General features: G+C 41.0%; 2 protein-coding genes across 6 annotated transcripts in view; one reads left to right on the forward strand and one right to left on the reverse strand.

Moving 5' to 3' along the window:
- soga1 (suppressor of glucose, autophagy associated 1) overlaps window positions 1-2,574 on the reverse strand; it is a 40,597-nt gene extending 38,023 nt beyond the window's left edge. The window contains exon 1 of one of the 2 annotated variants that reach the window (XM_029157172.3): window positions 1,304-2,574. In XM_029157172.3, coding sequence (XP_029013005.1) covers window positions 1,304-2,215 — 912 coding nt within the window. In that variant the 5' untranslated portion in view covers window positions 2,216-2,574. The remainder of the gene's footprint in view (window positions 1-1,303) is intronic. The other variant, XM_029157171.3, reaches the window with a different exon arrangement.
- A 3,145-nt stretch (window positions 2,575-5,719) lies between these two features.
- LOC114859217 (oxysterol-binding protein-related protein 2-like) lies at window positions 5,720-23,257 on the forward strand. Of its 4 annotated transcripts, none has more exons than XM_029157202.2 (15): window positions 5,720-5,873; window positions 13,795-13,898; window positions 13,986-14,121; window positions 15,438-15,564; window positions 16,225-16,300; window positions 16,963-17,097; window positions 17,218-17,315; window positions 17,406-17,588; window positions 17,779-17,886; window positions 18,546-18,635; window positions 18,758-18,875; window positions 19,147-19,272; window positions 19,449-19,572; window positions 19,758-19,848; window positions 19,979-23,257. In XM_029157202.2, the coding sequence occupies exons 3-15, from the start codon at window positions 14,085-14,087 to the stop codon at window positions 20,079-20,081; spliced, it is 1,416 nt and encodes a 471-aa protein (XP_029013035.1). In that variant the 5' UTR covers window positions 5,720-5,873; window positions 13,795-13,898; window positions 13,986-14,084; the 3' UTR covers window positions 20,082-23,257. The 4 variants fall into 4 exon arrangements, with proteins under 4 accessions (XP_029013035.1, XP_055366544.1, XP_055366545.1 ...); XM_055510570.1 differs by lacking the exon at window positions 5,720-5,873 and adding an exon at window positions 11,248-12,417; XM_055510569.1 differs by lacking the exon at window positions 5,720-5,873 and adding an exon at window positions 10,372-10,538 and having other exon boundaries at window positions 13,795-14,121.
- The last annotated feature ends 1,408 nt before the right edge of the window (window positions 23,258-24,665 follow it).

A 24,665-nucleotide genomic window follows, 5' to 3' on the forward strand; every position in this document is an offset into this window, starting at 1 on the left:
GTGTTTGTGCATCGTCGTCCAACAACTGGACTGATGCACAGAGGGGTGAAAGTAAGGCTGAGGGAGAAAATGAGAGAGAGGGCGGAAAACACAGGATAATTATGAGTTCAACAAGGAATGGAAAGACCATGCAAGAAGTAATGGAAAGTTAGGTCACGGATACAGGGTGGAAAGAAGGAAAGAGGAGGGTCAAGAAAGACAGATGAGCAAGACAAAAGAGAGGAAGAATAAACGAGAGAGTGGCAAAAGAGAGAGATGAACGGTGGGAATGGAGAAAACAGAGCATGAAACGAAGGCAGACAGAGAGGAAGAGAGCGAGGACATGAAACCAGGGAGTCACAAGCTAATGTAGTGTCTACTGACGGTCTACTGACCTGCTTTTTACAGCTAGCTAAATAAGAAGGAAGCTCGTGTCATGTGAAGACAGCAGTCAGGAGGAGAAACCAACCAATCGGGGCTCGGACGGATCCGCGAAAACATTCCGCCCGGAAAGGCCCGACTCGATCCGAGCCTCCATCAGGTGCAGCGTCTCTTATCCTGTCTAAACCGAATGATGCAACGAACAATCATGGCCCCTAGAAACATCACACGTGGACAGGAGAGAGCGGGGGAAGAGTTCCACGCTGGCGAACCAGGTGTTTCTCACAGCTGCAACAACAGACACGGGCCCACTTCGCTGCCAGGGCCCTCGGGAGGCTTAGGGGAGGGTCCAATAAGGGGCTGTTCTCAGCTGGACCACCACACTCTGCACAAACAGCTGCACGAGATATAAAAAAGGAGCTTCCTCTATTGCGTTTTCAGTTTGTAGCCATTTACAGACAATTAAAACAAGATTTCAGAGGGATTTTGCACTATGTTATAGACTCAAAAAGACCAACTGGCGTTTTGCTTAGGGGAAATATTTAATATCGCTTTAAATTGACCAGAAAGAGCGTCCTCCTGTTTAAGCGCCCCTGTTTAATCCCCCCTCTACAATCAATGGCGGCCAATTATTGGGTCGTCTGCTCTCTGCCACGGTGTTAGAGACACGGCCAGTGGGTGTAACCGATCCGTCTGCTGATCAATGACCCTCGGGGCGGGATGGATCCACGGCGCACGCGACCGTCTGCAGATGCCTTCACTGCCACAACCTCGCCGCGCACGACCGTGGAGTCTGGGCATTTCTGATGGTGCGTTCAGGTTCTGCTTATTGTTCTGCCGTGGCGAACAACAGACACTCAAGTTTCAGAACCCACTCACGTGTTTATGATACGTTTGATGAGGACAATTCCAATCTCTCCCTCATTGTAAAGTAATAACTTACCTTGAGGTAATCGTTCTCGGATCTCAGCTCTTCTATTTCCCGGACAAACTCCTCGTGCATGCCGTCCACGAACTCCTCCGTGAGGTCTGAGAAGGCCAGCGACGTGCTGGCTGGCATCCTGCTGTCAAACGACGTGCCCGAGCGCTCGTCGCCGGGGGATACGCTCCCCTCGCCCGCCTCCACGCCGACGGAGAGCCGGTCCCGGTCCGCGGTGAAGCAGGTGGCCGCGGCCGCGGCGCGGTCCCTCGGCGGCCGGTCTCCGTCCGGCCCGCCGCCCCGGCTGCTCCTCGACTCGGTGTCGCTGCTCACGGCGTCCGTGGAGACCTTGTTCTCCTCGGAGGCGCAGTCCGACAGCTCGGAGCTGCTGTCGGTGGGGGACAGCTTTCCCGGAGCGCAGCCGGAGTCCTTGGACAAGTCGTCGGAGCCGACGCTGGCGTCGGACACCTTCCTCCGCCCGCCGGAGCTCTTCGCCGCCTTGGCCGAGGTCTTGGAGGACGCGGCGGCGGCGGGTGAGGCTTTCCCCGTCGGTTTGCTCTTCTCCGTTTTCCCGTCCTTCCCAACAAGACCCCCCACCGGGCTGCGCCTGGAGATGCGGCTGCCAAGGTGGATGGATCCCGGCTTGACGCTCAGGGTGGGAGTCCCGATGCCTCCGCGGATCTTAGTGAAGGACCACCCGGGTACATCTTTCGGTCTAGCCGGAGAAGGAGCCCGGTTTACCTTCTTCTTCTCGCCCGGCACCGCGGGGAGCTCCGCCGTTTCCGGGCGGGGATTGTGCTGCGGCTGCCCGCCGTCCGAGCCTTCCGTCCCGCCTCCGCTTTCCATCTTCTGCCGGAGATGGAGTCTCCGTTCTTTGGGCGAGGCGAAGAAGGCGTGCGCCGAGGAGTTATGCACATCAACCTTTGTTTTTGTCATTCATTCCGTTTAAGCTGGAACAAGACGACGGAAAAAAAAGCCCCCGCTTTTACAGGGAGGCACGAGTTGGAGCGTGGATAAACAACGAGCGACACAAAAGGAGCCGATCCTCCGTCCGGCCGCAACGGGAGCGCGCAACAAGACGAAGCAGGAAGCGGCGTCCGACCAGCGCTACTGAGCCCGAATACAATCCCGTTCCCTCAAGGTGCGGAGCAAAAGGTGAGAACAACTCGTCTTTGTTCTGTGCTCTCTGCAGGATCCGTGTGTCGATGACACTATCGAGCCGGTTCCTGTTCAGCGGACGTGTGGGTGAGGGCGCAGAAGCAGTGTGGAGGCTGTGGTCTCTTCGCTCTCGCCGCCCAGATAACGGGATGCAGAGAGAGAGAGAGAGAGAGAGAGAGAGAGAGAGAGAGCAATTTCTGCGGCTCTCTGTCGCCACCACTGTGACACGCGAGACGCACACTGGCTGCACATGCGCATATTGTGTATGCACGCTTGAAAAGTTTGCACCCATGAGCGTCCTTTATTATCCATAGAAAGACTTTTTTTAAAAGTAAAAAAAAAATGCAAAAGCAATTTACTTTGGTGTATTCCTTAAAGTTTTTTTGGTGCATTATGACATAGTTCTGACATGCACCACGAAACAATTTAAGAAAAACGCCATCTCTAGATGAGTGCATTTAATTTAACATCATCATAATCATCATCATAATCATCATCATCATCATCATCATCATCATCATCAAATGTCTACTGTAAGTGAATACATTCTGTCGTCTACATCCAGCTGTGTTGCTGTGAACATGCATGTCCAGATCCTTCACTTCATGATTCATTCACGTTTGCACATGGAAGGTGTTCAAGAGGTTTCGTTCTCTCGGAGGTCGATGATGATCAACTAGAGAAGAAGAAACACTTTTTAAGCTGAAGCTGACAGAAGGGTGATGATTCTAAGTGTTTATTACTGAGGTCACAGTGGGTGCCAGTTGTACTGGAAAGCATAATATTACATGGGGGTCATTTTAAATGTGGTGGCGTCCTGAGAACACGAGAACACTGATAGAGATACTGACAGTGGCCCGGTGACACCATGACACCTCACTTCACCATGCCATCATTCAGGCCTTAAAGGAAACCACAGGGACGATGGGCCGCCTGCATACTCTCATTAACAATGAGCACTCTTGACTAATTGCCTGTGAAAAGACACACTAGTGTGTCACACTAGTGTGTCTTTTGCTATCTAGTCCGAAGTGCATGATTTTCTGCTTTGCTGAGAGCAAAAGGGACAATAATAGAAAGTTGCTGTCCTTGCAAGTTATTCTCAGTCCAGTAATTGGAAAGCAGGCAGTGTGTTGGTGGTTATGAAGACAAGCTGCATCAGCAGGACTCCTGCTTCACTCTACAGTACCTACTAACGCCAGGAGACATTCCCCTAGCTCTATATTTTTATTAGGATGTTTTCTAGTTGAAATTGATTTAATTGGGAATTTCAATATTGCAATTGAACAATGTGTTTCAATCGCTTAAAGTACTAATAATGCTAAATATGTATTAGATAAGACAGCGTCTCCCAGACTCACAATTGATTGTCCTATTGACTGAAACACCTGACTTGTTTTTTACCTATAGGTTTAGCTAATTTTACCATGTATAACTATTTAGGATTCAAATGTATTTATTTATTTTTTAATTTGTGATGTATTACTTTTTTTAAGTCCATAGCAATATATAAAGTAGTTTACTGGTTTTGCCAGTATAGTTCTACTATACTATATACTATTAGTCCTTTACCGCCATCTAGTGGTTTGTAATATTCAACTCTACAACGGGGAACAAGACTACAAGACTACAACGACATGGTTACCTGCTACATTTTTGTGATATGAATCAAAAGATTTTGTTAAACAAAACAGACGTTACACGTAGAGGAAATCTGAGGAAAATGAACTTTATTCAGTTGCTATAGTTATTCACTTGAACAGATAAACATCAAGGGGCAGGAATACTCCACAGTACTCTACAGTACTGCTTAATTTTATTTAGACATGTAGTATGTAATACTGATTTATTGCTTGTATCAGAAATAAAATACATTTTAAAACATGTAAACAACAGTGATTTGTGTCTATTTTTCACCCACTAAATCACATGTACACACAAGGGCAGTAATCTGGTTAACTTGCATGATACAGTATTTTGAGAATCATCGGCACAACACACTCCTAGACTTCAGGTTTGTGCATGGTCTCAGACTCTGGTGTGAGTTAGTGCGCATATCTTTGTGCGTGAGTTTGGTCGTGTACAAGCAGTACTTTGTGTCCCACTGTGAGCCTGAATGGAGGCCATTTTCTGCTGTTCCCTCCTCCTCTCCTGCTTTTTCACATCCTAGCCTCTGTTCTCTTTGCTCCCCATCACACCATCATTATTGTTATGTAATGAGTGGGAAACAAATGGACAGCTTGTTATTTAATGCTGTCTATAGCAACAGCAAATTCTAATTGATATTATGCTCTTCTGTGTTGTCATTTATAGAGTTTGGTAAAACTGGTACCTTTCACAGTAGATTAGATTTTTATCTTTTTTATTATTATATATTCATGTTTTGCAGTCAGTTGCCATGCAGTATGGGCTGTTCTGTGCTTTTATTGTATACTGTATTTTCTATTGGGATCAAAATTAACATTTTGTACGGCTGACGGAAGACTGCACAGGAGCTGCCGTCAGTGTACACCGCCAGTTTAACATCATGCCTGTTCATTTCTAAGGAGGCAGTCAGCTGTGTCAAACATATTAATTACTGCTGCATTATTGATGAGAAGGAAAGTACTGATATCATATGAAAAGGGTCTGAAATAAAGACCAGGTCTCTAAAGGTTAAACTCTGCTCTCTTATTGACCATGTGGTCTTTGCAAAGGCTCTTGCACCAAATATCGCTTGTTTATGATAAAATGTTATAAAAATCATACATAATTTGTTCAGATGTGAAAAACAAACCTGATCAGGATATAAAAGTGTCAAATACTCAAGATGGTGCTGCATATCTCATTCTCCGTTCTCCCTCTTAGGCCCCATCGTTTTGGGCGGGTCAAATGAGCCATTAGAGCCTTTTAAATTATTTTCGAGAATTGAGAAGGTGAGCCATTCACCAAAGAAATTTGGGAGAGGTGGGGCCTAATTACCAATAATTGTCATTACCATTACCATTGACCATAGATTACATGAAGCGTTCCCAGTGTCATTCTCCACTTAAAAAGAGAATAAGGGGATGTCTGGCAAAAGATAAATCATCTTTGTTAAGTTATTATTAAAGTGAAAAAAAAACGATTTAGAAAGATAAATAGATACAAAATAAAATATATTCGTTAAGATTGCAGGTTCATTTTAAAGTTAACGTAACACAGAAAAATATCACCAGGACTTCAAACAAGCAGTAGAACTTTACAGCTCACGTCCAATATTTTGTAGTTAAGTGCACCCTTATTGGTCAAACAAACAAAGCCTTGCAGATAATTGGCTGACGACCATGTCTATCACCATCCATTCACGCCTTTCACGCTAGCGACTTCCGCTTCTGTGTCATACCAAGGCTACACAGTAAATTCCTGCTCGTCTCTCTAGATTTGTCAAAACCTTGACTCCAGATACAGCGTCGAGGTAAGACGAGAGTCACTTTACTGTGTAATCTACGCTTCATTGGTGCTTTAAAAAATATTGCTTAGCCGTTTGTTCACAATGAAGGTGCTAACTGCGCTAGTTAGCCACCTTTTTTGTTTTAGCCCGCCCGCTAATGTGACTGCTAGCTGTCAGAAAGCTCCCAGAGCTCGGACTTGGCACTGTCACATTGATGGCAGTTGTTTGGGGCGATATGTTATGTTACCACACGTTCTTATCTAATTACGGAAACCGCGGTTAAAGCTATGGCCAAGATAAACCATGTTTAATGTTGGCAGGCTAGAGCAGAACTGGCTGAACTGTTTGTGCTATTAGCAATCACGCTAGCATATTTGGCTTGGGGTCTTCTTGGCATTTAAGTACCTAGTTGAAGGTTCTTGTCAATGAGAATGGTGTCAGTAACACACAAGATGCCGGTATACAGGTGCATATATTTTCCAATAAAAACAAGCATCACTAGTAAAAGATGACATTGATACAAATGTCAGTTCAAATCTTTCTGAAGGGAAACGTGAGGGACCTTTTATAGGTGACCGCTTTAAAAGAACCTTTTAGGCTCCTTAAAGACACGAAGGTTAAATACAAGACCAGTGAAAGCAGTGGGCATGTCCTCCTGTCTTCTCACAGCATCCATATCAAGCTTGGTCTTTTCATGTTGGACTCCTGCAGGTCTTTGACACCAGGTTTTGCAGTGACACAACAGGCTGTTTATCTGCACAGACATAGCCTTCAGGTGATGTTAGGAGTCAATTTACCAGTGTGAGTTTGTACACTGGCAGTACTGTTTCTGGGTATTAAGATGCTTTAGCTTGTCATTTATTAACAGTATGTATCTTTAGTAGATAAATGAGTAGTTATCGTTCTTGGATGGGTTTCATCAGGGATTCCTGCATTGATATCAATGCTTATCTGTGCTCTATTGGCATTACTCTGCATATCCACTCTTATGTCTAACGGTTGTTAGTTCTGTATTCTTACCCTCCTTCCTCACTTGCTCCTCTACTTCCATTTTTTTAACCTATGCAAATAAGAAATAGGAATTTAAGTCGAATGTAAAGCCATTTACTGTAAATGTATTCACCAGTTCAAAATGCATCCCTGATTCGTTATTATTCTAAAAAATGCAATGTGACTTGTGAACCTTTGTTTTCTTGTAGGAAAGTAAAATTAAGATTGAGTTTTGTTGATCTGTTGATTTGTTGATTAGTGTGTTTCTTCATGAAGGTTATTGCAGCTAGAGACTGTCAGGTGTTACTCGGACTTGAACTACTGATAGCACTGTTTATGTTCTGTTAATGTTCACTCTAATTAATATATTTAAACTGAGTTTCAGTCGTAAAGTAAATTATTATCCAAGCAGTTATGTGACCATTTTCATACATGTATTAGATGTATATAAAGAACAATTTGCTTAAGAGTACAAACTGTGGAAAGATGTGATCAACAAGATTGTATGTAACTTTGGGTTGTTTTAGCTGTAATTCTGTAAATTTATATTAATAGAAAATTAAAAGAAGATGTTCTGTTTTAGTTATTTTGCACATCTAAACAATTAACATGATTATAATTTTTTAATTTTATGTCTTACTTGAGTCAAGGTCTCAAGATGCTTCAATTACCCCCTTAATTGTGACTACAGTCTCTTAACTGGAGAACTATTGTCAGGCTGCCTTGCTTCCATTACTTTCAGCAGAACGCCAGTGAGGTAGTTATTCATTGATGACCTATTTCTATGGTGTATTTTGTATTTGTTTGGCTAGCACCTTTCTGTTACGCAGTAAGTATTTTTATTAGGTCTGACATTCAATTTAAGTGAACAGGAAAGAGATGATGTAAGGTACTTTATGTCCTAGAAGTATTTTTTCTCAACACAGCTGAAAAGTACATTGCACCAGTTAAATGACCATGTCTGTTGAAGCAAATTGAACAACAGTACACTTAGGTTTGTCACCCAATTTATACTGTGAACACTATATTTAGTGTTTTTTGAATAAACCTGATGTTTTTCGATTCCTCTTCTCCCACCTAACACAAAATAAAAAAGGCTGCAAGATGGAAAGATGGTGACTAAACTGTTCCATTCTAGTGTCTAATGCAGTTTAGTCCTAAACAATGAGGTACTGTGTGAAATGCTGAGTTTATGGGTTTTACAAACATTCTTTTTGTGCCTCTTATCTTGTATCTTCAATATGTTGGTTGTTACAAAAAGGATAAGGCAAAGTTTAAGATAGTGCTAATATCTAGTAGGCAACATAGGGTACCAATAGAATAGTGCATTATACAAGGAGTATTGCTTCTTTGTCCTTTTTTTTCTTTTAAAGGTAAATGTTGTATTGGTGTATAGTGAATGAATAGTTTTCTTACATGTGTGTAAATTGGTCCTAAAAAATCAGTGTAATTAAAGTGATATTTATTGATTGACAACACCAGGGAAAATTCCGATAAAACAGAACAAAAAACTATAGCAATGCTTAAAAACAATAGAACAGAATGAATTTAAGATATCCTACAGGAAATACAGCATATACCAACAACAATGATAATAAGTTATCTTGTAGTTCTTGTAAGAACAGTTCCAACCAATACAACAACACCAAAGTGTGCTAAGTCTCTACATAAATATTCTCAGTTGAATGTATTTTTTCTTGTTTTCCCTTGTGTTTCCTGTTTTACCACAACTGAATTGAATTGCAACCGCAATCAGCAAATAAAGTGGGTCCCCAAGCTGAATATGGGCCTGATATTGTCTGTATTACTACTTTTGTGTCTTTGAAGTGGAGATCAATACGTCAAATTTTAAAATAGTACATGCACCGTACTATTCACTACTCTTCAGTACCACCAGAAGCAAAAATCCAGCTCAACCAGATTTGACCAGCTGAACCACACCAGCTGCAAACAGTGCTGATCACAAAACGTGCTTCAGTGCTTGTTTTATTTACATCTACTTAGGAGTGTCACCATGTGTGTATTTGAAGGCAACACCTTAACAAAGTTTCAAGCCAAAACTACTAAGCTGACTTCCTGTCTCTAAACCCTTGTGAAAGTAAGAGTCATCCTAGCAGGTTTAACCTCCTAGCAGGTATCGCTGGAAGCTTGCTGACTCACACTTAAATGGATGGTTGTTTATTTGTGTTCAGCATCCTGCCCAATATGCAACAGTGTTTGAACTCTCGTTTTACAAAGTTAATCTGCAAAATGATTGAATCTAAGAATGTTATGGGTTGAAAAGCTAGGTCTTGATCTACTGTTTTCATTTACAGAAGTATAAAACCTGTCTTATACAGTGTGTGTATATATAATAGTTCTTCAAAGCCATGTTTTGTTGTTTGTCATCAAAGTACAGTTGAATATTAGCTTAAGCATCTACCATAAGTGAGTGATGTCATATCAGGTTGCTTTGCATCTTGCTAGAAGAGTTACTGGATGCTGGATGTGTTTTTTTGTGCCATGTTGAATGGTTGAATATTTGTTGAAGATGAGGTTGAAGTTGTTTTTCCTTGTCTTGTTTGTCTTCACAAAGTGCAAATCTCCTAAAACACAATCCTTAAACCTTTGTTCTCCAGAGGCATCACCTAGGCCCCATTTCCCTCCTACCCACACTAGTGCACAGCCTGCACCCACAACAAAACGCTGCTCTGTGTTGAACTCCCTGACACAGTGGCATGTCTGTGCTTTTCGTTCCCAGCGTTGCCTCCCAGGCTGCACTCGCATCCTTCGTCCTTGTGAGCGCCAGACCACTGCTTTTATTTTAACCTTAGTTATCTAGCTCTAACTAAAAGTGCACGGTGTAGCAGAATCTAATCAAGATCTGTGGGAAGTGAGAAGCATGCCAACAAAAATGAATTATTCCATTCGTCTCGTGTGGTTTGTGCAGTGGTTTTGTTTGAGACATGAAATAAAGTGCAATTCACTTAATGAATGCATTGGCTGTTTCTGTGTGCCGCTAGTATATTTCTGCATTGCTTTGGTCAAATATTTTAAAGCCCCCAGAATCTTAATTGAACTGAACAAGATATATTTTGTGATCAGAGCACAGATTCACTCTTAAACGTTGCTGGGCTGTCAAACCCTACATCAGGAGCAGAAACTAAAGTCCACTTGGAAAAGTTCCTGCTGTGGGAAAAGATCACTTGCCCCTTCAGGAGCAACTGGTCTGACCAGGCAGGATTATTTTCAGGTGAGACACAAGTTGGTTACAGAACCCATCCACTCTTTCTGTTGTACTTCTACCAGTTGAATTAGCCTCCACATTGTTTCATTATTGCTGTATATTTACTCCCAAGCTGTTTTTGTCGTTGATAATGGAGAAGGCTATTACACTCTGATCTGTCTCATAGTTCATCATCTTCAGAGCTTGTTTAAAGTTGTCTTGTGGTACGTGTTTTGCAGTTTGTCGAGGTGTGTCCGCTACAGAGGTAGGTGTGTGTGTGTGTGTGTGTGTGTGTGTAAATGACAAGAACGAGGTGTGTTGTGCATGTGAACGCTGTATTGGTTCAAGCTGTTGTCTCTATTCACGTCTCCTGGTGTCTCTCACCCTTTGTCCCTTCTGGCTTTGTATTTTTCTATAAGCCCTCAAAGGACAGCACAGCGAGGTTGCTAGGTTAGTGGCTGTACAATAGCTTAATAAGTGGAGCAGATACATGGGTAAGCTTGGATGTTTTCATTGGGAAATTGGTTTGATTTTTGTTATTTGACTTACCTTAATGCTTTGGTTTGGTGTTCCCAGAAGTCTGTTAAATAGGTGAGTCCCAAGACTATACAGACCAATGATACTGCAACAACAATGTTACTCTGTACTAGGATTGTTCACTTGCTCATTTTAACTGGGGTGTCTTTAGCGTTACTTTACGTTACATTAGCCAAAGGTTTTTTGTATTATTTTTGTTTTTATTTAGTTTTGTATTGAATGATTTGAATTAATCACAAAGTTAAGTCACAGTTCATCCTTCCAGTTGCTTTTACTCTCTACTCATCATGTCTGTTACATGTGTGTCTTCATATCTGTGTGTATCCAGTAGAATAGGGGACACTCTCAGTTTGGGCTTATTGCTGATAAGTGTGTCCATATATGGACAAATGGGTTTGTGGTGTGTGTATGGTGCCATGCCTGTCACGGTTATGTAACAGCTCTCAGGCATCTAGGACGAGGATAGTGGTATGATCTGACGGCTTGTTGCAGCCAATCGTAGAGCTGTGTGTGTGTGTGTGTGTGTGTGTGTGTGTGTGTGTGTGTGTGTGTGTGTGTGTGTGTGTGTGTGTGTGTGTGTGTGTGTGTGTGTGTGTGTGTGTGTGTGTGTGTGTGTGTGTGTGTGTGTGTGTGTGTGTGTGTGTGTGTGTGTGTGTTACTCTGCACAATCATAATGGACACTGAAATAATCGTATAACAGCTATTGAATCGTGTATTTAACTTAAGGTGTGTAACAACTGTACTATATGTTTAGGGTCATTGTCCTTTTTGGAAGATGGCAATGGCTCATGTAGCTGGAAGCAGTATTAGGATGTGTTGCAGATGTTCTGCTGGAGTTAACTTGAAGATGAGACATTCCACTAAAGCAGTGGAGCTCCGGGTCATTGTGTGTCTTAAATTTTAATCTTAAATTTAGAAAAACTGACTACGCTGATTGAAGTGTCTTTGTTCTTGGCATGAACAGATCCCACAGTTATGAACTAATAGTTCTGTAAAGCGTTCCTCTTGTGTTGAGCAAACGGTGTGACTGTAATAACACATGCAAATGTGATGTCTCAACCAGCCATGTTTGCTGTAATCGTTGTGAAAGCTTTTTAGGATGTCACATTGGAGAACAAAATAATAGTGTTACTTAAATGCAGGTGTTGGCAAACAAATGGAGTCTTACCTACTGCAAACAACTTTTGGGCAAGAAAGGTCTTCACTGTACTGTGTATATATAATTTTTCTCTAGCCCTATTTGCAACTTTTTAATTGATATTATAAAACAGTTTATCTGTTAATTTATTGGCAGAATAGGACAATGTCACTGATGTGGAGGATAAAATAGGGCAGGTCCAGTATCACGAAGAAATGTTGATAATGAAATGCATGATAAGGCAGAAGCAGGCTGTAGTTTGGGAAACTTGTCCTTGAGTTGTTACTTAGGTGTGGTTATTTCTCTATTCTGAATATAAGTCAGTTTTTGCACATAAGTTTAGTTGTGTGTGTTTACAACAAACATCAGAGTTTTGTTTGGTTCCTAGAATAGATTTCCTAGAAATATTGTAATTTTTAACACAATCACATTCAATTTTGTTTAAGTGGCTAAGTATGCAGTATGTTCTGTTTTTATTGCCTCAAAAATGTTAGGGTGGATGTTAAATTAGTATTTAGCCGTATTGATTGTGTATGCCGGGGACAAAGGTCAGTTGTGTGCTGAAGGCGTAACCTGTCTCTGGCAAAGGTAAAAGCCCGCCACTGCATCGGGAATGGTAGCGAGTAGGAGGGAAAGAGAGCGTTGTTTTCATCAGACTGGAGGAAGGGGTTATCTTTTGAAATTTAATTACGCATCAGGTATGTAAACGTTTTGTACAGCTGGAAGCTTAGAAATAGATTATTGTTTAGTATTTGACTATGTTTACATTGCTGTATTAGCCAAAATGTGTGTGTTTTCAGGATTCAGAAACACTTAATTACAGGAAGTAGGTTAACCTCGGCTAATGCTTATGTCTCAATAATAACCAAAAGCAGTAGGAGAGTAATAATTGTGCTACAGTCACTGTGGGTGTAAGAAAACACTAAACAAACCTAAAATAATAAGGACACTGATACGAATTAATGCTAAGGAAACTTCTCAAAATAAAAATTCACATTGGTAAAAGACAAACTATCCTGTTAAATGGCTAACTGTTTGTTAAACTTAAAATAATTTTTGGATTATAAAAATTTAAATATAATACTGATGATGATTCAACATAAGTCAGGTGTGTTATTCATGTACAGTAGGTTGTCTCTTACAGTGTTACTAAGGTTAGGCATGCCAGTTATAAGGATATAAGTGGATGCATTATGTGCCACCAAGAATCCTATTTATCATGAATCCTGTTCACTATGAGACTCTGTCATCATGATAAATGTGGTGACGTGGGCAGAGCCAAGCTGTGAACCAGAAGAGGCATTTCCTTTCAAAGCCTGTTTGACATTTCATTAACCCATTAGCTTTTCTTCAGGCTCAATATAGAGATTAAACTATAATTTTGCCGACTGCACCTTTTACTGGTAGACATGAGGATTCAGAGAAAATTTGTTAAAGCTACTGTATGTATCTTTGGGTACCACCAAGTGTTATGACACTCCAAGAAACCTGACTTTAAGACAAGGTTTTAATTGTAGTAAATAATGATGTAACAATTAAAGGTAAAATTTAAAACTTTGTAGATCCAGTGTACTGTACTGTACCAAACTGAAGGTAATAAAGGCATAGTTCCTGTCACAGCGGTGCCCCCTGATTACGTAACTGCTGCACTAGAAAACTCTCTGTTTGTACTCAGTGGTCCATGAGAGGTGAAGCTCAGACAGACTCAATAGACTTTGAGTCTGTCTGAGTTGGTAGCCTAGACAGTTGGGACTGGCCCTCAGCATTCTGACATTTAACAGTACTATCCACTGAAAGCTATCGGCACTCTAGTCTTTTAGGTGATTTGCTGAAGGCCAGGACACTGTGCTGCATCCAATTCAGACATTAGTTTTTTAAGAAAAACCTCTGATCATTTTGAGAATAAAGATTTCAGTGGTAATAAATGAAAACCTGAACGTGATTATGTTTTAAAAATATATTCTCTCTTATGGTGATAAAAAAATTTAAAAAAATTATGGTGATAAACAGCATTTTTTCTTTTTAGATTTTGTTCTAAGCTTTTTGAAGTTAAATGTGCTTTTTTGTTTCCACAGGTTACTAATTTGCTTCATTCAGCGAATCCAGAGAGACACACTTTAAAGTTAGACATTGTCAACTCTACATGCAACTCCTGGTGTCATTCGTCTCCAGCTGAAAGGTCCAACATACTCGGCGTCACAACGTTTGGGACATTCAGGATTCTACTATTGCTGTGGTAACACCTCAGAGGGGCCTTGATTGACAGGTCTCACTGCAGAAGAGCCGGCAGAAGCACCACCGTAAGGAACATGTGCTAGAAGTTGAACATCTGTCCTGAACGACTGGTCTGCTTTGACTCTAGAAGATGATCAACGAGGATGAGTTCTTCGATGCCGTAACAGGTGGGTGCTGAGTGGGAAAGTTTGTGGGTCTGACTGATGAACTGACTTCCTGCAGAGCATCATGATTTAGTGATTCTGTAAATGTTGTTGACAAAAACTTGCAAAACTATTTTGTACTGTACGCATCTTAACAGAATTGTTTAATAAACACAATACCCTCAGGTTTGTAAAATTAATATCAAATTTCTCATCAGCTACTATAGCATTGAGGATGTTCATCCTCATTAGATGGCCTGTTCTCTCTCTCTCTCATATTGTAGAAGCATAATAGCTTCTAGTGGAACCTAACCTGCAGGAGTCTGATGATTACTTAAATTATTCAGGATGCTATTGTCTTTTGGTTGTGATCCGTAATGTCAACAACACCCTGGCTTCTGAGAGGGCGTATGGTTGTGTTAAACCTGTGTCTGGCAAAAATAAAGAAATGAAAAAAAAAAGACGTTTAGAGCAGTGTAAAATCTTTATATAATTTTATTCAGCGGAAGGGGAGAAAGGATGAGCAGGAATTATCAGTTGGTTAATATACCGCTCTTAATTGATAATTTTTTATTTATGAATTATATTAAGTGGTGTCAGATTTCTGCTGCTGGGGAGGGAGTCCTCCAAGCGAATACTAGCATGCCCTGCTGGCTAAGGTTACAGTTGTAGAGCTGTCTGATATTAGCTCAGTATTATATGTTTAGTAAAGAATAGATGGGCAGCCTGTGTTTCACTGTCAATAATTATTAGCTTTACTAGTGTCTATGCTGTGGGACGTTGCCTGGCATGTGTCGCTGTCAGGTCACTTGCTGATTGTCGCTTTCATGGCAAGTTCTAATTTTTTACTGTAGGTCAAGACTAGCCGATAAATCAGTTAGACCACTGTTGTTGTTGTTGTTGTTGTTGTTGTTGTTGTTGTTCCCAGTGATATAGCTAATTTATTTTTTTTATTATTTAATTAAAACCATAACAGTGTATGAGTGGTCATGTGGTTTGATATTAACCCCTTTTGGCACTAGTAATACAATAAAAAAAAAACTATTGAAATGCACAGGTAATTTTAAACATTTACTCCTCTGCCTCTACCGTTTCAGGCTATCGCAATTTGCCAGTCAAAGTGAGAAACGATGTTACTCATGCAAAACAGCTTGCAAATGTTGGCATTGTTCATGTCTGACTTACTGTATGTTGCAAACTAAACGCTAATTTCCGTCCCTAAAACAACCAGCACAATAATACAACACTAACATTAGTTGAAATGAGGTGCTGCTGTGCAGAGCGTTGGCTGCTGTGGGACTTGATGTAACTATAGTTGTGGCACGTTTCGTTTCCCATAGGCCTGGATTCAGACGAGTCCTGCGAAGGGGTGTCGGAAGCCAGTTTCAAAGATGCTGTGTTGTTTGACAGCAAAAGCCAGAAGAACAATGGGTCAGTGCCTCAGGAGAATGGCATCAAGAAGCACAGGTACTGCTGCAATCCTCCACCCCATTCCATTGTCATTGTGTGTATTTGTTTGACATGTTGATCGTTCACCATGAGGATTTGTCACAACGGGTTCTACAGTAAACCTACAGTAGAACTAAAATAACACCAGAAGGGTACTGTATGTGCCTTCTTCATCAGTTCCAGTGCTCTGAAATATGTAACTATATATACAATATACATAAGGAATAAAACGTTTAGTGTATTATGACCTGTTGTGAAGAATTATTGTCATTTAAGTTATTCGCAAGACTGCTGATGCAAAGTAACTTGTGGTGGTCCATGTGATGTGAACTTTCTTGTTTTCCATAGTCATCTAATCATGCCAACCAACGGCTGGTTTGTTCATTTGCATCTGTCATTTCCCCTAAGAGTCCTACTGACAGGTCCCACAGGTCACATGCTCAGTTATCTGCAGCCTTGATTTTCATTTGGACACATCAGTTGGTACAGATATACACAATAGTAATCCTGAAAATCATGAAAAAATATAGGTTCCTTGTTCTCCCTCCTGTTTCTGTCCCAGTTCTGTTTGTTTGTATGCCAAACACTGACAGCACAACTGAGACCTTCTAAAGCTTGTAGACTGAGTGTCTAATGAAACTAATGAGATGCGTTGTCATTTGTCACTTGTGGTTTCAGGACATCGCTACCTGCGCCCATGTTTTCCAGAAACACTATCAGTATCTGGAGTATCTTGAAGAAATGCATCGGCCTGGTAAGAAGCTGGTAGTTTAGATCCTGTCATAGGTGACAGAATACAACTCCATTTAAAGCTCACTCACTTGAATATTGATGAGCCAAGTAAAGTAGTAAGATCAAGTTGATCTGGAAAAAGTGTAGACTTTATGCAGAGACGGCAAATGGGCTGCAATACCGCTGTGCAAATCATTTGCACTTTATTGTAAAGTGCTGCTTAAAGATAAGGGCAAAGATCTTTTCCTGGCGTCTACTGTTGCTTTACAGTATATATTTGGCTTTTACTGTTTAATACAGTAGTAGTGCTAACACCACACTTTTTACCACTGGACTATACTCAAGCCAATGAAAATGTTGGCAGCTGTACAGCATGTGCATAGATTACCTCATTAATGTAGTCTGTTCCTTTATTTAAATAAAAAACATATTACAGCACAGTCATTTTTCAGCCCTGTGAAAAAGCAATATTTTGCCATCATGTCGCAGATAAATATCTGATTTAAAAATTACTCAATGATGAAGGCGTTATTAACACAGATCAAAAGTTGCTTCACCATGAATATTATCACATTAAGCAGGCAGATTTTTATAGCAGACAAAGATTACAGTAGGAATAAAACTTAATGTCTAAGAATCTCAGCTGATTCCTGATCTGTGTATTCTGTGAACTACAATTAACAGGAACTGTCAAAGATCACGATGCCCATCGCCTTCAACGAGCCTCTGAGCTTCCTGCAGAGAATTACAGAGTACATGGAACACACTTACCTCCTCAACAAAGCGTGCTTACTGCCTGACTCCACAGCACGGATGCAGGTCAGACGCACACATTTTCTACATGTCTTAATTTATCATATGTAACAATCAACATACAGTACATACATAGACAAGCACAGACATGCCACCCATCCTAACACGGTCTGTCACTTTCTTCAGGCAGTAGCTGCTTTTGCCGTATCAGCAGTTGCGTCTCAGTGGGACAGGACTGGAAAACCCTTCAACCCTCTGCTGGGCGAGACCTATGAACTCACCAGGTACACACTGTCCACAAACACAAACTTCTATTTGGCGTCAACTGGTTAAACTGTATGTATTTTTTAACTTTCCTTCCTTCAACCATCCAGAGAGGAACAAGGTTTCCGGCTGATATCAGAGCAGGTGTCTCATCATCCCCCGGTCAGTGCCTTCCACGCAGAGAGCCTGGCTGGTGATTTCGTCTTTCATGGGTCCATCTACCCTAAACTCAAATTCTGGGGCAAGAGTGTTGAGGCAGAGCCTAAAGGAACCATCACACTAGAGCTACTGAAGTAAGTGAGACAGGAGTTTCAGAAGGCTTCTGAGACGTGTGCCCTTAACAGTGTTCTGTGATCCATCATCAGTTTCTCACCATTTCCTGTTCTTCTTCATTCCTGTTCTGCTTTTCTCCCTTTTTTCATTTTCTGTTCCTTTCTTCGTTCACTTTGCTTCCCCTTTCTGTTTTCTGCTCTTCCCCTCCAGGCACAGCGAGGTGTACACCTGGAGTAACCCTTACTGCTGTGTGCATAATATCATCCTGGGCAAACTGTGGATAGAGCAGTATGGCACGGTGGAAATCATCAACCACAGGTATGCAGCTACATGCGTTATCGTTAATGCTGTTTGTTGTTCTTGCAGTCAGCACATAATGATTTAACAATGGGCACGTTCGTTGGCACAGCGACTGCCTAGTAAGTGTAGTGTTATCGCTTCCTGGCCACATGTTGAGGTGTTCTAGGAAAAGACACTGGAATGCTGCTGCCTGTTTACAAGGAGATTAACTAAATGATTCAATGAAAATAATAAGCCATAACACATTTTAAAGGAGGCCAAACACTCAAAGCTACCTACTGTATGAATCACTATAGTGTGAAGGCACTTGCGCGTAGGCCCACGCCTTCATTTACTCTGACTCTGTTTACTCATACTTTGGACTGCAGCTTGTTTACTCACTGTGTGTCTCCTCATGTAGACAGCTCTATGGTTTACGTCTTAAACCTTTATTTATCTGGGGAATCTCTGCCATGTTTTAAATGCCTCAGTTACTCATGCACTCATGAAGCAAATCAAATAGAAAACCTGATTGACTCTTATCTGCACTTGGTTTCGTTCTGGTTGAAGATGTTAATGTTAATCATTCTTAAAAACTTAATCCAACAAATAAATTAAATAACTTATCACTGAGTGTTAAATTAATTCATAAACCTTAGTGAGAAAACGTTAAGTGACTTGTCTTGTCACCTCTGCAGCACTGGAGACAAGTGTGTGTTAACTTTCAAGCCCTGTGGGATGTTTGGAAAAGAACTACATAAAGTAGAAGGGTACATCCAGGACAAGAGGTATGAGATCATTGCTTTATAAAGTACTGAATCAATATTCGTTGTTCTAAGACCCAATTATGTTTTGCCTGCTCAAGTTCCTGTTTTAATTATTTGTCTGCTTTCTTATTTCCTCTGTCCAGCAAAAAGAAGCTGTGTGTCATTTACGGGAAATGGACCGAGTGCATGTGGAGTGTCGACCCTCAAGTCTATGAGTCCCACAAGAAATCCGAAAAGAAGGATAACAAAAAGCAGAAAAATGTGAGCATGCACTGTAGCATCTAATCGAATTTTAAAAACTAATATAGTTAATAATCTTCAGTTTTTAAAGCATTTGTCAAGGATTCAAAGACAGACCAGGCAAATACTGTGGATAGCAAGAGGAAAATCTCTAGTCCTAGTACTCGTTAAATAAGGAGACATTGTGAGGGAATCTGTTGTATAGATGAACACTGTTCATACAGTAAGACCGGTGTCCTCATCCTGTATGAATGAAAGATGTCATCAAAGTGTGTGTTTGCCTCTTTTCCAGGAGGAGCTTGAAGGAGCGGTGAATGATGACGCAGACGACATGCCTGAAATCCAGGAGACCGTGTCTGTCATTCCAGGAAGCACGCTGCTCTGGAGGATAGACTCCAGACCACCTCAGTCTGCTGTGGTACATATAAAATGCTGAAAGCTAACTTTTATACAGTATGTGGGTATATATAAGTTAATTTGTTCTACTGGAGTCTTCCTGCCCACATCCACTGGCGCTAAACCATCGGGTTCAAGCATAACCTGAAGGGTTAGACGATGACAATGATGATTTAAATTTTCTCTTTTCCTCCCCAGATGTACAACTTCACTAATTTTGCCATGGCCCTCAATGAGCTGTCCCCTGGCATGGAGGCCGTCTTGGCCCCCACAGACTGTCGCTTCAGGCCTGACATCAGAGCCATGGAGAACGGCGACATGGGTAATTTGTTTAAGACCTTTTAAGTATTGCTTAATACTCGGTACCAAATCGTGGATGTGGAGAACAGACAAATACAGTGATTCCTGGTAGGATAAATGGAATAACAGCAACACTGCCATCTGCTGGACATTTCTACTTAAAACATGCTTAACTCATAGGCTTAAAAATGTGTTGTTTTTTTGCAGATAAGGCCAGTATAGAGAAGGAGAGACTTGAAGAGAAACAGAGAGCTGCAAGAAAGGACAGAGCCAAGAATGATGAGGAGTGGTCTACTAGGTGGGGGACCCACCGCCATCCCAACCTTAAAAACACTAGTCAACCTGCAAAAAAACTGTGGAATACTAATATTTGGACTATTAAGATAAATGTCACATTGCAGATGTGTAACCAGGATTGTGTCTTCCAGGTGGTTCCAGAATGGCACCAACCCCTACACTGGCTCCCAGGATTGGATCTACAGCGGTGGCTACTTCAATAGGAACTACCAAGACCTGCCTGATATCTACTGATCGCCTGCTAGCCTTCATCCTCCTCTATAACATGCAACGATCTGCCTGGAGAGAAATGAACCCACATATCCCCTGTAATTTTCACCTCTTTGTTCATCGTTGTTCTTGCCCTCGTTCCTTTCTTAAAATCGATCGACGCAACCAGCACAGCTCAGAAAGACTCTGAAAATACTTCTGTCAAACAGCGGCGTATTTGATGTTTACTGAGTCTTCAGGTGTTTAGTCCAGTACCTTCACCACAGTCTTACTCTCACCAACTCCTTTTTTGTCATTTAATGATGAACGCTGATTTGCCATGTCCAGAACCCAGCTTCATTTAGATCACAATAACAGTTTTATTACTGATCGGTCCCAGGGGCAGAGGGGTTGGTACCGTTACAACCCACAGACCCACACGCTCAGCTTGAATGTTAATGTCCTTACAATCAAACTCTCTCCTCTGAGGAAGTGCCAGACAAGCTTCTGGATGGCAGTATTCACTATAGTCACATTTGTCATGAATTACAAGCAACATTTAAGACAGAAGAATCATGGATTTATGGACATGGATGGACACCCAGTCAATTGGGGATATCAGGGATGTGAATGCTCCTCTGACTGAAGAAGGATTTTGAGGTAATGTTTTGTTTTTCTCTGAAACATTTAAAGACTGAATTACTTAAAACAAATAGAAATAACACCATAGTCTTAGAGGAAAAAGGTACAGAAATGCTGGTGGTCGCAACCAATCAAGAGCTAGCGCAAGCTGTCCATGTGTGATACACCTGAAACCTTCCGTAGCCACTGTCACTCGCTCAACGAGGTCTACTCTTTGAAATGAAAAAACAAATCTTCACAGGAAATGGAAGTTGGAAGTGAAACGAGTCTGAACAGAAGCGCTGTGTTGCAACTCTGTCTAATCTCTCCTGTATATCTGTAACATAGCTGTTTATAGTGTTCCTAACTTGAAGACACACGTAGGATTCCATAAGGTAAAACGTCAAGCAACTGGATCTCTGATCTAGTTTAAGAAACACTGAACTGAGTGTCTACAGTGTCTCGCTGCTATGTCATAGTGTTTTCAGCTCTTTAGGTTTACCCGGTGCAGGACATGATCCTCTGCTCTGGTTGCTACGTCATTACATTGTAAGCGCGTGCCTGGTCTTAACAACCGCATTTCTGGCAGGTCAGGAGTTCTGGTTGACCAACAAGGCTGTAGCCACCTGCCGCAGGCTTTATTTTAAATTGAGAGGCGTGCTCAGGTGGTCGTTCATCGTGTGAACGAGTGTAAAAATATGTACAGACACTTAAAGCCATATTAACTACGCGACAGAGTGAATTTGTTGTATGAATGACGTGAATGTGACAAAGTGAACGTGCAAGATTTGCATTTTTAGAGTCGTTGTAATGGCAGGACTAGAAATGAAACATTATTCATGTCAGTGTAGTATGATGTAATTCTCTGTCGGGCTGAATTGGCTGTTAAAGCCTGGACAGTTTTTCAACTTTCTTCTTCTTCTTTAGACGCTGAATGTAGTGAAAACGGGATGTCGAAAATTTCGTTATCGAATTTATTTACATTTGCGAAGAAGGAAAAAAGTGGTACTGCATAAAAGAAGTTTCAGCATCTGAGGACAGTGTGACACAGCTGGGCAGCCTGAGTGCTCTCACGCAGTGACTCATTTACAATATTAGTGTACAAATGCAAACTATTTTTGCGGCAGTATTTTGCCTTACGTTCCACCTGAGCAGGACTCAAGTCACCATTTGAATTAGGATCATTAACGTAAATGAAGATTGAAGTCAACAGTGGACCCAGCTTCACTTTTATCACACGCTTTGATCCGGTGTTTATGTTGAATTTATCAGTACACACTAGTCCCCCGCAACCCCCCAAACACATGTATTAATACTTAAAAAAATGTTGGCTATTAACGCAAATGGAAATTGTTGTGTTAGGGTAGCTTAACTGTATGAATCCTGTGTTGGTTGACACTTATCGTCTTATCACTTTACACGTTACCTGCACAGCTGTTTGCACTGGTGAAAATGAGATGACACTTTTTTTCCTTTTCAAGTAGTTTCCAAAATGATGGGTTTTGAATTTTCGTGATCTTCATTTTGTGCACTTGAAATATTGGATGTTTATATATCACATTTTCATCAGTAGTTTAAGGAGCCGTATCATGTTCCCTTGGCCTCAGTACTTCCGCTGTGCTATACAGTAGCTTCACATTCCTCAGCCTCTGTGCTGCTTTGCTCAAATAATAGCGTTGCCTTCCAAGTTTGTCTTGATATATTCCTACATGTTGAATTACTCAGCACTACAACCAGCCATCTTTGATCTGTTGAATTTTTTATTTCCATTTTTGTCTAATGCTTAGTGCCTGAATTTGTCACTTTTGTTTTTTTTTTACTATGATTTTTTTTTCTTTTATTCATGTGCATAATTTATGACGTTTGAGACATTGTGAAAGAATTCCTTCATCCAGCGTTAGTTCATGTAGCTGATCCAGGCGACTTGGAGTCGTTTGCCTTTAGCTAAGCCTTTGTCTCTACTGTTTCACTTCACAATGTCCATTCAGGACTGAGGAGAACTTCATTCACCAGCTTAACTCTTGTGCATTTGACTGTGGCCCTTACCCTTAGATTTACCAGCCATTGGGGGACACTATGCTCATAAAGACGCTGTATTAATCTTTATTCCAGTTAAATACTCCTGGCTGCTAAATTCACAAGCAAAATCCACATTCTACTACAAACACTAAAGCACCTGCAATGTCACAGAAGGGTGAAATCAACACTGGCAAAATGGCCCAATGGCTTGTAAATCTATGGAGAGGTTGCATTTGTTGGTACAGATCCGATCACAAGATTAACGTTCTGCTGTTTAGCTAGACCTAAGTTATATGTTGCTTTTGATGATGCCTCTTTCTCCTGTTGAGCTTCACCCTCCTGCTCTTTGACTGTGTCATGTGCACAACTGTTGCACAGAGGTAATCACAAGCAGAATGGCATATTATTTTGTGCAATTGATTTATTTTTATAGTATTTAAACTGTTCATGGTGAGAACGTTGTACCAGATGTTTTATTTTGAGGTGGGGGACTGTACTGTTAGGGATCGTATCCATACTGTGGACAGCTTGCTAGAATAATGAATGGGGGAAAATGTCTACTAATAAAATCCTAATTTCAATTTCTGAGCATGTCTCTTTCTTTCTGAAATAGAAACTGTGCCTCAACGAGGTCCTGGGAACACTCTTCACCACAGTAGATTAAAAAGCATTTAGTTAAGGTTCTAGGTCACTTTCAGGATGATACAAGTCACAAGGGCCTGATAAAGATAGATAAATTAAGCAGCAACATTTACAGATTATAAACTTATAAGGTTGTCACTTCAAAGCCTGACTTTTAAAGAACACTACAAAACAGAAAAGTTGGTCCATCCCGCCAAAATAAGATGTCAGCACTTTTTTTTTTTTTTTTAAATGCATTTGTCTTTTATTCATTTTCCTGATTGAAATGTATTGTAGGGTCATAATTTGTCATTCATCACATTACATGGCATGATGCACCAGGTCTACTACACCCATTTACAGGAGGAATACACAGAAACATACACAAGGTTTTACAATGGGGAAACAAGAAGTTTAGCTCATTGCACTTACAACAGTGAATGGAACACTTTGTAGTCATTTTAGGCTCTTCACCTTTTCTGTATTTTATTTTCAAACTTTTCATCATTCACTTGGGTTATATGATGATTTTTTATACAACTTCACTGCCCAATTCGCGCTCTCTCCATCTCCCAAAACATCACCTGTCCACCCCAAAATATTACATGGAAGCCACAATATTTGTCCCTTTGTTGTTTTTGATGTAGTCTCATTTTACAAACACAACATGTATTGAAAATCTACACAGACCAATATGTTTTTATTTTGTATATCCAAATACAACTTTTTTAATTTTAAACAGTCTGCACGAGCCAGCCACATACGTACACAATGCAAGGTTTGTCGTTTATTATTCAACTCAACAACGTCTCTTGTTTATTATGTAGCGTTTGTCTTTTTATACACAGAAAGCACAGGTTTGAGCAGCGGCTTGTGTCGCCATGGAGTGTGCAAGCGCCTCTCTCTCTCCCGCTCTTGCTCACTTGCTCTCTCTCTCTCGCTCTCTCTCAAGCCCGTGTGCATGTGTTCGTCTGCAAATATGTGTCGCGGTAGGTTCGCGTGTTTGAGATTTACATGTTGTACAGAACATGTCCTTCATGGCATTTACATTGTTGTCTGATCAAAGCAGACTGATCATCTAAGTATTTACACTGACAAAAAGATGGCAGCCTGTGAGGTGAAAAGTCAAGGGTCAAAGGTCAAAGGATGCATGGGGGGCACTTAGGTTGGGAGGGGGTGTCCAGCTCATGCATTTGTACCTTCACTTTGATGATTCATTAGGTGATAGGTGAAAACACTCCCTGATGGTTTTATAGTGACATATGGACTCTGTAGCTTCTCTCTCATGGTTTAGGTTCTTTCAACATTGCTTTTACCTATAAAACAATTTGTATGTTTTTATAGTATACATATATTTATTTATATATA

Source organism: Betta splendens, chromosome 7 (assembly GCF_900634795.4).
Source record: "Betta splendens chromosome 7, fBetSpl5.4, whole genome shotgun sequence".
Classification (NCBI taxonomy): Eukaryota; Metazoa; Chordata; class Actinopteri; order Anabantiformes; family Osphronemidae; genus Betta; species Betta splendens.